Source organism: Polypterus senegalus, chromosome 11 (genome assembly GCF_016835505.1).
Source record: "Polypterus senegalus isolate Bchr_013 chromosome 11, ASM1683550v1, whole genome shotgun sequence".
Classification (NCBI taxonomy): Eukaryota; Metazoa; Chordata; class Cladistia; order Polypteriformes; family Polypteridae; genus Polypterus; species Polypterus senegalus.
The window spans coordinates 72,788,817-72,805,273 of NC_053164.1; the positions used below are offsets into that span (position 1 = coordinate 72,788,817).

At 38.5% G+C, this 16,457-nt stretch overlaps 1 protein-coding gene across 1 annotated transcript in view; it reads left to right on the forward strand.

The window, feature by feature from the left end:
* The first annotated feature begins 1,281 nt into the window (after positions 1 to 1,281).
* The window catches only part of LOC120539192 (sodium/potassium/calcium exchanger 3-like), a 388,417-nt gene continuing 373,241 nt past the window's right edge, over positions 1,282 to 16,457 (forward strand). The window contains exon 1 of the mRNA XM_039769038.1: positions 1,282 to 1,782. Within this exon, the coding sequence (XP_039624972.1) occupies positions 1,674 to 1,782 (109 nt within the window). The 5' untranslated portion in view covers positions 1,282 to 1,673. The remainder of the gene's footprint in view (positions 1,783 to 16,457) is intronic.

Below are 16,457 nucleotides of genomic sequence, written 5' to 3' on the forward strand. Positions count from 1 at the left end.
GTGATAGTTTCAGGTACAATGAATGCAGCGAAATAGTGGGAAAGCCTGGAGGAAAACCTGATATAGTCACAAAAGAAACCTGTGCCTTTGGAGATTTGTTTTCCAGCGAGAGAACAACCCCAAGCATTAAGCCAAAGTTACACGACTTAAAAACAATGTTAATATCCTAGAGTTGCTTAGTCACAGTCCAGACTTCAATGCAAATGGAAACTTGCTGGACTTTAAAAAGGCTGTTCACTCATGATCACCATGCAACCTGACAGAGCTAAAGCAGTTTTACAAAGTGAGGAGGAAATGTCAAGTATCCAGATGTGCAAACCTGACAGACACACACACTTGTGCATACAGACTCAATGCTGTCATGGCTGCCAAAAGTGCATCTATTAAAAACTGACTTGATGGGATGAATACTTACTGTATGACATCAGTTATTTTCTGTTTTATATTTCTAATTTTGACCATTTGGTAGAGATCTAATCCCACTCTGATAAAAATGAGTCTTTTTCTGCTAATCAGTGTAAAAAAAATCCACTGTAATTCAATGTTGTATAACAATAAAATGTGAAAACTTCCAAAGGGGGTGAATACTTTCTATAGGCACTGTACATATATTATGCGTGTGTGTGTGTGCATGTAAGTGAATGTTTGTGTCTGCGTGTCTGCATTTAACGCACTAGCGTTCCGTACTGGATTGCTTCCTGCCTTCCCCCTTACAGTATGTCTCGTTAATATCTCTAGATCTCTGCGACCCACGACCCTAAATTTAAGAATCTAAACATCAATTATGTAAATGTTTTTCTTTTGTGTTCCGTGTAAAACATTGACTGGCAGATGAGCCATTAGCTGCATCCTATCTATTTTACAACGTCGTTTTTCTTCGTTAAACTCGTGACTGTTGCTGTAGAAATCAAAATGATATTAAGCACACCCTTCTTCAGAGACCTCTTCATACCAAGCGACGTCGCGGTAAGAATAATAATAATGTAATTTAAGTTTATGTATGTTTGTACTGGGAACGTTGATCTACTTTAAAGGCAGCGGAAATATAAACTGCAGCAGTTATATATCATGGAGACATTCGAAGGGAAAATAATTCATCTAATTTATTTTTGACGAATAGACGTTCTAAGAATACACTCCAGCTAAATATAAAATTTCTTCGCGGAGTACTTGAGGCATATCTATATTTTCACGTGGGAAACCCCGCGCTACCCCTTTAAAATCACCCCTCCCCCTGATTCCCCCCGGCCCCCCTTTGACCTGAGTGGATTCAGGATCGCACAAAGCGCACAGTCTGTTCAGCGATCTCTCATCTAGCGGTCTCTTCTCTCTGCCTCTCCATTGCTCACTGGCTCTCGTCGTCTACGGCTTTCTCCTCTAATAGCCTCTGATCGTATCTGCACGATCCCGAGCTGACCGGTGAGGTACCGGTACTCTCCCCTCCTTCCACTCATTCGATCAATCCCCCGCCTCCTCACAACAGCTGGATGGAGACTGGCGAGCGGATAGGAAGAGGCGAATGGAGCTGCGGGATGCTGTAGGGGTTCGACAAACCGCAGCCCACAGCTGAAGCGCACAGGGTGAACAAATACACGGGAACGTTGGGTGCAAGCAGAGAGAAGAGCTTGAAGTTTTTAAGAAAGGATGTTCTAAAGCGTCGAGAGCCGTGCAACATGAACAAGCTGTTCAGGAGGAGGCAGCGCTCCCTGCTGCAGCGGCTTTGCTTCTGGTGCGCCGGACTGCTTGCATTGAGTTGGATCTCACAGCTTTGTCAAGTAACAGGTGAGCATCTAAGCCTTTTTAGACATTAAATACTGTGACGTGTCCATGTAAAAAGCATCACAAATAACTACATTAATCTTGCAGGCAGGTATGTAATCCACACCCGCTGTTAGCCTTATCTAATATATGAAGGTGTGATGGATGCTGCAGTTACATTGCGCCTTGAATTTAAACTTGGCTTTTAAAATAAAAATAGATATTGCGACGTATGAACTTGTTTTTTTTTTTCTTTATTTTATTTGCATGATGGTCGGTTACTTCTTTGCAGTAGTTGATGCACTACAGTATATCACAAATTATCAGTAGTTACTATTGGCAGTGCTATTGGTTGTCAGCAAGCTAGTACGGCAGGTGACGTTGCCTCCTCACAGCGCTTGGACCCCGATTGGATTCCTGACTTATGTAGAGAGTTTGCATGTCACGTATATGTTAATGTGGGGTTCCTCCCAAAGTCCCAAGACACTGAGCTCGTTTGATCTGCGATACTAAATTGGTCCGGGTGGGAGTGTGCGTGAGCGTGTCGTGCTGCCATATCCAGATGTGCTTCGAGGCGGGATAGGACCAGCCACCGCTAGTAGATAAGCGAGTTCAATTAAAATCGACGAACTCGTATTGTGATTATTTGTGTATTTTTATAATTATTCTGTTTCATCCTACTGTACAACGTTATAAGGAAAATGGAAGCAATAAATGCAATTGAGGAGTTGTTAAGTTTTTGATACTATCAGATGACGACGCTGTTTTTAATTCAGTGATGTTTTACGCTGTGTAAATAAAGATATTTGATCATTTTTATAATCAACGCTCTCATACAGTATGTTGTAGCCACTGTCAAGCATTTCTACGGTAATCGAAATCAAGGAGAGCGACCCATTTCTTCAGTTCGTCTGTCAGATTAAATAAAGTGAAACTGGGGATCTCAGAGCAGTTTTGAGGTCTGTCTGCACATCACGAAGTCTATATTTGTAGAGGATTTCGAGTTAAATCGCGTATTTATTATCACCGACACAGCACACAATCCCGAACCCCCAGGATGCAGTTTACACTTTGGCCAGATGCCCCGTCCTTTTTCATGTCCCAAGAAGGCGGCTCTCCGGGCCCCTGTCTCAGGCACAATATACTGTACGCCGGGCTCCTTCTTCCTCTTTAGTCCCGCAGGGCCACACTGGACGCCCGGTCAGCCTGCCACAGTGGGATCTGAAATCACCGCAATACGTGAAGCCGAGGACGCTGCAGCACCAACAATGATCGCTGCTCTTTGTGAGGAGGGGCAGAGCAAGTGAATAGGATTCGCAGCGAGTCATGTGCCCATTGTTACAGGCTCCGTTTAAGCCTGCCAGACGTATTGTATAAGCTGATGCTAATGTAGTCGGCTATATACGTGAAGGCAAAAAACAAAAGGCTTCTCGTGTGGGTTAATGCACGATCACAATGCTCAAAAACATGCCCAAAAGTGACATTCATAATTCAAGCCATAATTGCTTTGCTAATCACTAAAGTACACATAGACACAGATACACAGGAGGACAAGAAAAAAAAATCAAAACTTCTTTACTATCATGTAAGCAAAAGAGTCCGTCCGTCTGTCCGTCCGTCCACTGACAGTCCAAACAATAACTGAGTCCATCGGCGCCTCGGAACTAACATTCGCAATACAGAGAAATGTTGTCATGATCACACAAACAAGGCGAAGAGAATCACGTACACCACCCCTCTGTTATTCTCTTATACACTGTGGGCCATGTAAAACCGCTGATTCTGTTATATGTGTACAAAAGGGCAAAGAACAGACTAATTAAACACAAACTGAAATAAAGAATTGAACATATTACTCAGGGCAATAAGCGAACAAAAATAAAGAAAAGCTTGTGGACCCCTACACTTTTTGGCAACATATTTTCATAACCTTACATAATAAAACCTGCTTAATCTAATTCATTGTCGGCAGCTAAAATGTAAATATGTGAATACAGCAATGGCAAAATCATTATTCTTTCTAAGGTGATAAAATAAAGAACAGTATTTGCCAAGACCCATCAGTATGCTGTGAATCTAATGAGACTTGTTAAACTTTTTCTTCGTTCAAAATGCATTCTTACTGTATATTTGCAATTATGTCTAATTTGGTTATTGATAATGATTAAAGTAGGTGCCATGGCAATACTGTTGTTAGCATTCCATCCTGCATTAGTATCCCATGCCTGCTTTGTGTCTGTGTTATTCTCCTCATGTCAGCATGCATCTTGCTCCTGCTTTCTGTCCACATCCCAAAGGTTAGTGCTTTAGGTTAGATGGTAACTCTAAACTGACTCCATATTGGTGTGTGTGAGACGGGGTATTGTAATGAATTGGTGTAGTGGCCTTGGTTGATTCCACTCTTGCACCTGACTTTGCTGAGAATGGTTTTAACTTGCATTTATTACAGTATAATTATATAATGCAGAATATTGCACACGTTTACAAATAAATTTAAAGTAAACCACACAAACCATATATGCATATGTATACACAGTTGCACATACAGACATGTAGTATATTCTTTACAGTACTAGAGGTACTTAAGTATTGCGTTTTACAAGCTTTTTTTCTTGTGGAATGGATAACAGTTATAATGACTGCACATATAATGCAAGATGAGAGAAATTTATATACTAATGAGGTACATAAATAAGGCATACAAACAGGATTTGAACCACAGATACTGTAGATAGATAGATAGATAGATAGATAGATAGATAGATAGATAGATAGATAGATAGATAGCACTTAATGTGCACTATTCTACAATCACCACAGATTAGCGATAAGACTGACCTTTTACACTTTTAAATACAAAATATCATTGCCATTTTCTCCAGTTTTGTTAACAATTAAAGGGCCACGAGACTAACCCATTAGAGAAAGCCATTTTTCTTAGGTTTTTGACATATAGCCCAGAATTCCTTTTGGTCAGTCAGTGCATCAATCTGGGGTATGTGCCTGTATATATAAAAAATATGCATATATACACTATATATATCTCGCTATTATAAAAACAAATCTTGAAAATCTTGTGACGATACAAGACTTTTTTCCTGTGACGAGACGTGATCTTTGGATGAGAGGCAGAGAGACACTTTCACGTCCTGCGAGACATACAAGTCACGTCATACTTACAACCTTTGGAAGCAAGTCCCATGCTAAACATGCAGAGAAGATTAGAGATAATGGAAGTAGGAAAATACGAAAGTCTCAAAAAAATGAGAGTAAAGATCGCATTAGTGCAAACAAAAGGAATATATTACTCTGTGAAATAACGGAACAGTGAAAAGAGATTGCATAGTGTTTGTGCTGTACAGGCTTTTAAATGTTCGAAGCGCCACACGAAATGCAGATCATGCGGCACAGCAGCAGCAGCAAGCCAGCAGCTGATCGAGCAAAGAGGAGGTAAAAAAAAACTATTTGTTTCTCATTGTGACACCGTTTAAGATGGGATTTCGGAGGAGTGGCCGTATCTCCCTGGGGTGCGTTCAGCCCCCCCTTTACAATGGCGCGTACATACATTGAGGGAGTCAGCAGTTCAGATGGAGGTGGGTAGTTCATTTCACCAACTAGGAACTACACAGGAAGTGAGTCTGGATTGAGACTTGATACCACACAGAGGTGGCATCATCACCAGACACTGTTCCCTGGCAGACCTGAGGTGGAGGGAAGGAGTAGAGGACTTCATCAGGGATGTGTGCTGATACAAGGAGTCAAAGAAGCGACCTGAAGAGAGGATCGACATGCCCATCTCAGCTTGTTAAATACAATGCATACTATATATATATTTCATGTAGACTTCTAAAAATGTGCAGCTGGTGACACTTTAAACTATTATAATGGATACTGAGAAAGTGAGTAAAGTGAAGCTATGTCACCAAAAATTGTATTGTGCTAGTCTGAGAATGTTATGATATGCAGCAATGCTGAACAATACATTCATATGCATATAGTATAATAGCTAAATAATAACAGCACCATATCTACCAGCTAGAGAGGTTAGAATGCATGTATATTGTGTTTTAAATTCTTAACATCTTGACAATGCAAGTTTTTGTGGCAGTCAAGGAGGCACAGCACAGCAAATTTCTGTGTTTCTGTCTCACAATTTGTTGGTGTTTGGACTTTATTCATCACTATTGCATTTCCGCTTGTGAAAAGAAAGTAAAATTTGCAGACACTGGAAAAAAAAAAAATATACCTGCCATCAAGTTTGCATTTTAGTGCCCATGGAAGAACCCCCTTCCGGAGATGGTGGAAAACTTTTTTGGCAACTTCTGCAAATTATACAAGTTGACAGCATTTTCTTTTTATATAAAACCAAGTGGTCTTTAAAAAGACATTGCATCTGGGTATATCTTTAAAATGTCTTGTTGTTTTAAAGTGGTCTTTGTGAGGACATTTTCTCATGTGAATAATCCATATGACATCCTTGTTCCCTCATTTTTTTATTTATCTTTGACACCCTTAAACTTGATCCCCAACTGAAATGCACTTACACAGTGACACAAGGCAGTACTCACAGGTGACAGTGACAGTCATGTAGATGACGCACTTCTCAGACAGACGCTGCAAAGGAACTTAAAAAATGTTGGTATGGTCTGCAATCTGTGGACTTGAGCATATCAGTCATTTTGCTGTAATCCTTATCTTAATATAAACTGAAACTTATTTAGAATTTTCTGTGACATTTACTCTCATACACTAAATGTTCCAGCACTACACACAGTAGCATGGTGTACAAAAGGTGAATGTTGCTCTCTTGAATGCCAAAGTCAATTTCAGACATCTATCTATCTATCTATCTATCTATCTATCTATCTATCTATCTATCTATCTATCTATCTATCTATCTATCTATCTATCTATCTATCTATCCTGTCAGCCGAGCGTGTTTATTCTCCCCATGTTTGTATGAATGTCAGTGGAAGTTTTACCTTTTTGTGGATAAACACACAAACTCAAGTGAGTGCAGAACTCGCAACCAGTGCTCTTCATTCAACCTTTTATTTAATGAATGTGTTGGAAAAGCAATAACTGTGGCACAGCTCAATTTGGAACTGAACGTGTAGGAAAAAAGGTGAACATTGATTTAGAAAAAGCTCTTAAAATGCATTTCCAAAAGTATTTATAGAAAGCAAATAGTATTACTCTAAATTAAAATACTTTAAAATTTATATGATTTCAAAAGGCCAGCTATTCTTCTAAAATGTTATTTACACGGTATAATATTTATCGTATATAAAAACACACCCTAATGCTTACATATGTAGTATGCACATACTGTACCTGTTTTCCATATTTCATCAAGGTAATACTGAAATAAGTAGAGTATAACACTAAGTGCTGGCAGGGTAGGCTCCTCCACAATGGCCCTGAAATAGATCAACCAGGGTTGAAAATGTCATGTTATGTGATAAGTCTCTTTCTTTGATACTCTACTGTAATCTTGTTCCCACTGTATAGCAAATAGCAACAGAGCATGCAATTATTTGCAAGATTAAAATAAACATTAATTTACTGATATGTGCAGAGCACGGTGGGCAGAGTCTCAGAGCTTCAGAGTCTTATCTGCAGATGTCAGTCTGCCCACCATATGTTTTCCCAAATTTCCGATGGTTGGATATTCCAACTTTTTTCCTTTCAAAGATGTATGTTTTAGATAGTAACACTAAATTGGCCTCATTTGGATGAATGTAACATGCACTAGAAGAGCGGGTGGGTACCACCTGTGCACATTACTACTTGGATAGGCTCCAGTCCCCTACAACTCTCTACTGGATTAAGTGGATTTGTTTACATTAAAGAATTTATGAATTGTTTCTTTCAGCACACACACACACCTGAGGTGAATGTGCCTAAGGTGAGAGTTTAAACTGACAGGAAAGACAGGAGCACAAGCTGAAATCCCATGTTCAGATCTGATTCTAACTCAGGCCATGGGATTAGGCTAAAAATGTAAGAAAGTGTACATTCATCCATCTGTTTTATATTTCCACCTTTTCTTGTTTAATATCACAAATAGTGATATCTTATCTTGGCAGACATCAGTATCCAGTGATTGTAGCAGGAAGGATGAGAAAGTACATGAATCATAATTCTGTGTATGGCCAGTCAATGGAAATTGTTATTAAAATATACTTTCAAACCAAAATTCACCAAAGGGCTACACCTCTGCCTTGTAGTGTGTGTTACTTAGCTTGCACTAACAGACACATTTAGGCATGGCTCCTCATCATATGTCATATAAAGTACCCCACATTTGGCTCTTTGTTTTATACAGTGCTGTCCATAATAGCTGCTTTTAACGTATAAAAGATAGGTGGGATTCCACATCACGTTTATTACTGGATGGTCAGTAGAATGTGACAAAATTTTCTTTAAACTTAGAAAAAATGCACATTCAATTATAATCTTTAATTTTAACATATCTGATGTGGTGGAATGATGGTGCAGCATTTAGTGCAGGTGCCTTATAGATCCAATATAATGATTTTGAATCTTAGAGTATGTCTGACTGCTGTCTATATGGATTTTGAAAGTTTTCCTCATGTCCCTGAGATACCTCGTTTTCCTGTCTTAACAAAAAGACACATTTTGGGGTGATTTTCAGTTTTAAGCTAATTGGTGGATTGATGAACTATCCAGTGTTGGTATATGCCTTCCACTCAATGCCAAAGGCTCTGTCCCACCAACCCTCATTTGATTAAACAGGATCAAGAATGTTATAATGTGTTATCTGATGCAATCTTAGTTTTTTATTGTCTGTCACAAATGTTGGGATCCATTCTGCAGTATATAGTGAGTGTAAATTGAAATCGTGTAACCACTAATACATTTGAAAATGTGAAGATTCTTAAAAATCAAGTGAAATGCTTGTCTTATGCAGTGCAGTATTTTTGCTAGAAATCGGTATGAGAATCAGGTAAACACTACGCATTTTATGTGACAGTTCAGTGAGCTGATTTTATCCTAATTGATTAATGCATTCAGTACATGATACTCCAGAGTGAAGTGATGCAAAAGACAGAAGAAGAATAATAAAATCATCTTAAACCTTGTGAAGTCTCAAACAAACTGTCATTTACAGAGTGGTGTGGCCTCGAGTGCCGGTTATGAAGAAGTTTGGACTTTACATTTCAGCATTTTTTATGGGTTTTGCATTCAGTAGTTAAGTACAGAAAATGGTGCACAACTATTCAATAACTACCACTGCTCTAAATCCAGTTTTGCATATAAGTCAGTGTCTGAAAATGTGCCATAATGAAAAATTAATCAGAAATGCGTAAAACATTATTATAGATAGAAATGTTTCAGAGTGATTGGTAAAATGATGGTGAAGCAATATTACTTTATTTTAAATCACAAAACAGAAATAATCTGAAATAATTCAAACTAAGCTGAACGACATGTATGTACAGTATGTGGACTTTATGCTTAAACATCTTGCTGGTTTTAATAATGACAAATTATTAGTTGATAAAAGGTATAACGACGGCACAAAACTCCATCACTAGCTGATGACTGTGAGACACGTACTGTCTCTGCTGAGGGATTGCTCAGATTATTGCTCTCCACTCCCAGCTTACTCCGTGAGACAACATGGCTGGGACACATAGATGTTCGCAATTACAAACAGCAAGATCTACAACTAGCTAAATTTCCAGCTGCCAATCTGGCATCTTATTTGTGATGGAGTTTATTGCATGGCAGTGTGCACCACTATTTACATTACATGATGAGCAAAAAAAAAAAAAAGCACAAACTGATTGAAAAAGGTGACAAAGTCTGTACTGTTGCATACTATTCCGTAGCAACGCCTACTATGCATTCATTTGTGTCAAAACTAGTTTATGTGCCTCTTTTATTAGCAAAAAATGGAATATACCAGATGAAAAGGAAACTTGTAGAGTTTTTATCTACTTGTTCATATTTGCCATAAGTTGAGTCTCCTATAACCTAATGACCCAGCTGTAGGTGCAAGTGGAGTTGAGCCAAAGCTTTCTTGCTGTATTGAATTTTGCATGACACAGATATTTCAGGCAGGAGTGATCATAGGGATGGAACAATCATAATAACAAACAAATAAAACTTTAGTAATGATTGTTATACCTGTTCTGCTAATATTATTAAACAAGTTGCTGTTGCTGGAAGGAAATCACTCAGAGCTACACTCCCATCAATTTTGTATCCTTACACAGGGAGGCTGGTCATGAACTTGGAGACCTCTGAGTCTGAAAGCAAACATCTGTCCCGTAGAGTTAAAGGAACTGCCCTGCCTAAGTGAGCAAGTGCTCATCTGACTTCTGTCTGCTACTTCAGATGTGTATAATCAAAGGCAGAATGTCTCTCTTAGCTGTGCTACTCTCACTATATTTGCTGTAATTGGTTTCTAATTTCTAATCAAATAAACACAAAAAGTCAGGCAGCTATTAGCTATGAGCTGTGTCCTGGGTTGGAGCCACAGACTTGGTTGTCACCCGTGTAGAGTTTCCATGTTCTCCATGTGGGTGTATTGGGTATTCCTCCTGGTACTCTGGTTTTCCTCTGACATTCCCAAAGTAATGCAGGTTAGACTCATTGGTGTTGCAAAGTTGTTCCTCGAGTGTATGTGAGTGTGTCTCACATTGGAATGGCACTGTATGCTTCCCACCTTGTGCTCAGTGTTGCCAGGATAGGCTCTAGGACTGTATGACAATGAATTGGTTTTACTGGCTTTGAAAGTGTTGTGTGACTGTGTAGGGTGTTTTACAAGTTAAATATTATGCTCATATTTTGTATTGTGCTATGCTATGGTTGCTGTAGTATTTATCTTGTCATAGCACCAGTGTCTTCATGTTGGGTTAGGCTAACATGTGCCAGACTACCTTGACTCAAGATATTGTCCAGACCATCCTGGGCAGACCCAACTCCCCGTAACATCTGGCAGACCTTCAGAGTCTTATCCTGATAATTCTGGTCCCCTGCTAAAGTAATTAGCACAACAGGCTCTTAGGCATGGAATTTTCAACCTGTTTTCTAGTGATTTTCCCTTCTTTTCCCATTTTGCATGTGGAGGCAGAGTGGACTGTGTTATATAATACAATTTCTTCACAGCGTGTAGTAAACTGCCATCTCCCCAACCAATAGTGAAAATACAGTTTATATTGAAATATTCAGTATATATTGAATTTATTGAATACTAGCAAAATACCCACGCTTCGCAGCGGCGAAGTACTGCCTTAAAATTTTTATTAAGAAGAAAATTAAACCTTTTTAAACTGAGGGAAACTATACCAATAATTATTTGTTAAGGATCTCTTTGTATACCACATTGTGAGTTCAACCCTCCGGTTGTAATATGACCAAGCTGTGCGCTGAGCTTACTCTGAGCATGCAACATACAGTTGGCCATGTGAACAGTAATCTTGTTTCAAATCTCACAGCTTGGATTGCTGCTGTCATAATCGGTTTGAGTTTCATGGTTTGTTTCAATTACGACAGTATTTGTAGGACTTGTGTTGAAGAGACATTCGGCATCTGTCAAGCGTTGTAAGTTTACAACCGGTTTCATCGATAACTTCACATCCAGCTTTTGAGAGTTTAAACCCAATGCCGCATCACACGGTGACCAAGCTGCAGGCTATGGACGTATATATGTACATAATTAGGATTCAGTTAACGTTGGGAAATTTCTTGAAGATGGGCCCATAAGTAACAAAGACCGTTGAAAAGTTCAATATGGCGGCCGACAATGGCAACGTACCACCGAAATAAGTACCAAATTTCAGCCTTCTACCTACACGGGAAGTTGGAGAATTAGTGACGTTGGAAAGTTCAATATGGCGGCTGACAGTGGTGTCATACCACCGAAATAAGAACGTACATTGGTTTCGGTTAGCGCAGGGAAGCCGCCTACCAAATTTCGTGAAGATGGGGCCATGAATAAGAAAGTTCAACATGGCGGACGTTGTTGACCGTTATGACCGTTATGCATAGAATTTCGAAATGAAACCTGCTTAACTTTTGTAAGTAAGCTGTAAGGAATGAGCCTGCCAAATTTCAGCCTTCTACCTACACGGGAAGTTGGAGAATTAGTGACGTTGGAAAGTTCAATATGGCAGCCGACAGTGGCATCATACCACCGAAATAAGTATGTACATCGGTTTTGGTTAGTGCAGGGAAGCCACCTACCAAATTTCGTGAAGATGGGGCCAGCCTTCTACCTACACGGGAAGTTGGAAAATTAGTGACGTTGGAAAGTTCAATATGGCGGCCGACAGTGGCGTCATACCATCGAAATAAGTACGTATATCGGTTTCGGTTAGCGCAGGGAAGCCGCCTACCAAATTTCGTGAAGATGGGGCCATAAATAAGAAAGTTCAACATGGCGGACATTGTCGACCATTATGACCGTTACGTGTAGAATTTTGAAATGAAACCTGCTTAACTTTTGTAAGTAAGCTGTAAGGAATAAGCTTGCCAAATTTCAGCTTTCTACCTACATGGGAAGTTGGAGAATTAGTGATGAGTGAGTGAGTGAGTGAGTGAGTGAGTGAGTGAGTGAGTGAGTGAGTGAGTGAGGGCTTTGCCTTTTATTAGTACAGATATATTGGAACCTGCTTTGGAACTATGGCAAGTTGCTGGGCTTCCCTGGGCTGTTCAAATCACACATTCTGCTCCGTATACACTCCAAGGCTTTCAGACTAAAACACATGATTTGAAAACTCTTTGGATTATGAGATGACCACCTTTTGGAACACGTTTGTCGTGTCTTCTCATGTGCATCCTTTAGTTTCAATGTTGAATCAAGGAATATACAGGATATTCTTATTATCTTCTTTGATTCTCCGTTTTCTGGTCTGTCCTTATCTCAGCTTCCTGTTTAGCATACCTGTTAAATAACAGTTGATTTACTGATTTGCCATGTTTATTATATTTCTTGCTGTGAATTCACAAATTCTTTGGTAGATTTCAACAATGTTTGCTTCTAAATAGTTTAAAGATGTTGACAATGCAGATGGATAATGCAGCAGTTAGTGCTGCTACTTAAAGGAAGCTGTGCCCTGGGTTGGAGCCACAGACTTGGTTGTCATCCGTGTAGAGTTTGCATGTTCTCCATGTGGGTGTATTGGGTGTTCCTCCTAGTACTCTGGTTTTCCTCTGATATTCCCAAAGACATACAGGTTAGACTAATTGGTGTCTCTCAGTTGTTCCTTGGCTGTGTGTAAGTGTTTCGTACGATGCACTGGCACTGTATGCTTCCTGCCTTGTGCACAGTGTTGCCAGGGTAGGCTCTGGGACTGTATGGCAATGAATTGGTTTTAGTGGCTTTGAGAATGCTGTGTGACTGTGTAGGATGTTTTACAAGTTAACAATTATGCACCTTTGATCACTGTAATGGGAAGTCAGAAGTTTTGTGAAATAATAAATTGAATAATAATTATTTAATACCAATTTACTATGAAGTCAAAAGATTCAGTTTTGAATGTTCGTGCATACCTGTATATCTGTTGATAAACCCAGACATGAAATGTTAAGAAAAAATTATATTTTCTTTCTCTCTTTCATTCATTTTTAATTTTTTTCACCTTCATCATTCTTAAAAGCAAAATAAAGCAACACTTTACTTGAGAACTATAAGGTAATGGAGAGAGTGGCAAGAACCCTTGTACCGAAAGTCATAATATCAAACTAATAAAGCATCCGCCGTGCCACCCTTACTCAAGCATTTTGTCAAAGTTATGACTCATTTAATCTCATTTGATGCCATTTCTGTGCTAAATACTTACCTCAATGAAATTGAAAATTCCTCAGTTCCTATTGGACGGCAGTATTTTACAAATTCTGGACAATTTGACAATTAACATATTATAGAAAGTAATTTGTCAAGTCAAAGCCTCCATCAAAATGATAAGCTACACTACATCCTCTTGCTAAGGAGTCAGGTTTATGACAGGAGGTTAAAAGATCTGATAACCCAAGGCTGTCACTGCCACTATTCTTCAAGTGACAAGTATCACCTAAAATAAATGGAGCATGATACCTGATTGCTATATGTCATGGCATCAAGGCCAGTCTGGAGCGGATTTTGACATTCCCATCCTTAACTTGTGACAGTTATTTTTTATTTTTAGAGTAGGCTATATTATCCTTTATTAGCTGTATATTTGCTCTTGTCCTCCAAATGCAAGATATCTGTTTCAACTTATTTCCTTGATTTCATGTTGTGTTTGTATTCTAATTCATTGTTTAAATCCTTTTGAACTGTAGCCCCACTACTGTTGTGGAAAAGAGGATGGTGGCAAAATTGAATGCATCATGAAAAATCCTCTCCAGCCCCTCCAGGGGGGACTCTCTTTGGGTATTAGCCACAGGTGTGCTAAGAAGTGACTCTGGGGGGGTCTTTTCTGATGACTGCTATCAAGCAATTTGATGCTTCCTCCCGATGTACTCATTAAGTTCGTTTTGAAATATCTGCACAATATACATTTATTTGTTTATTGATTGATTGATTGGCTCTATTATTTGTGCTGTGGGTATATATTTTTTTTTGTATGTTTCTGATAATCCCATGGGATTAATATATCTAATCTAATCTAATCTAGTCTAGTCTAGTCTAATGTAATGTATAATCTATCTGATTTGACTTTTTTGACAAACAGATTCTGCACATTTTCAGACATGCCACATTTCCCAGTATTATTTCTTTGTTCTTTGTTGTCTTTTTGTTAATTTTGGCGCTGACATCAAAGTACCGTACAAATATGGCCATTATGCAGCATCGATTGTAGCAATGGCTATGTTGTTCATAGCATTAGCGCCATTGTCTCTGTAGGACTGCCAGCATCACTACATATACATATACATATACATATAACAAACAGCATGGCCTTATTTAGGACGACTGCATGGTGTGCAGTATCTTAGCTTAGTGGTGAATCACTGTGTGTTTCATGTTTGATTTTGTAAAAGATTGATTTATTAGTTTGACATTGATCGTTACTACATCTTTTTGACAAAGTATCTTCTTTTTCCATTTTAACTTTGGTGCCAAATTGTTGCCTTTCCATGTACCAGCCTTGCATGTTATATTGATCCTGTTTTCAGTCTGTTCGTGCCAGAACATTAAAACATTAGAAAACCTATTAATGAAAACAGGCCATTCAGTCCATCAATGCTTACTACTTTTAAAGGCCCGTAAAGTCCCAATGTCCACCACACTACTTAGTAACTTGTTGCATGCGTCTATAGTTCTCCGTGTAAAGAAAAATTTCCTAACATTTGTGCAAAACACTCCCAATATTCCAGTTCGAAGAAAACAATGATTTTTGAATGTGCATTTTAAAACAGGACCAAATGCATAAAACATTTCAGTAAAGGAAATTATGGGAATTACAAATTATGTTATTGAATGTTAAGTATACTTTTTATTTTATTGCAGTTTTTAAATACAAATTAAAAGTATCTGGGGAAAAAAATGGACCAATGTAGCTTTGAGCATGATGAAATGAAGTATTTCATTTCTGAAACATCAAAACGTTTTACTTAGGAATTGTCCCGAGATCTCTGGTGTTATTCACAACATTAAACAACCCGCTAAACATTATGTACAATGGTATTTTATTGACATTTTTTCAGTAATTCTAGTTCTGTCAGAGGTCATCAATACTTCATGGTGACTATTGTTTTAATAGTAATAGATTTTCAAAGTATACGTCTCATTGCATATCCAGATATTCTTTTGTTTGATCAGCTTGTTGGAAGTCCCATATCTACAGTTCTCTAAAACTGTTTTGGTGTCATCTGCAATTTCTGGACAGAGTCACTCTAATGCTACCTCACTAGTTCCTGTAGGTGGAACTTAAAGAAGCAATCTTCAGCTTGTTTTTACCCTTGTTTTTTTTCTTGTTCTCATCCAATTGTCTCCTAAAATACAATCCTCTCTGTATAAACATGTCTTTACGTTCTAACTATCTTAATTTTTTTCAAAGTCAAAATGACTGTATGTTGTGCGGGTCACTTGTACATTACTTCCTCCACAAAGAGCCTCATATTGTACTTGACTTGTATCCTCCAATTTTGCAGCTGCCTTCTGTTTTTGATCACGTCTTTGGCATTACTATTTAGGCTTTAATTCTATCTTCAAATCCTTCATTCTCTGTAATAAGCGAACTTCAGAAATAAAATCCCTTCAGCCTGCTTGACATTCAATATTCCAGCCTAGCTAATTATTTGTTTCCTCCTTTTGTTTTGTTACCTTTTGTACAGCACTGTCAAGATTTAGGACTTGAATTTCAGTGTAAGAGAATGAGTGCCATACTTTGTATTTAAAAATCCTGCAAAATTTACTTTAAGTTTGGGGAAAATACCCCTTCTCTTTGAAGACAAAAATTAGTAGTGATATGAAGATGTCGGTTGGGCAGTGCTCGTCTAGACCACCCAGTTATAATGCTTTATTTTTCATATATTTATTAGATGCTGTTCTCATTGTCAAGGGAACTCCGAAAACCCATAAATGAATAGTTCTGAAAGTTGCAATTAAAATGGTAGGCTTTGTTTTATCGTACTATGACCCCCTCACCACAGTGAGTGTTTTTTGGACAGATGTCTTGTAATGATCAATTTTGTGACCTTGTTATTTAACACTTGTTAACTAACAGCCCCTCAGACTA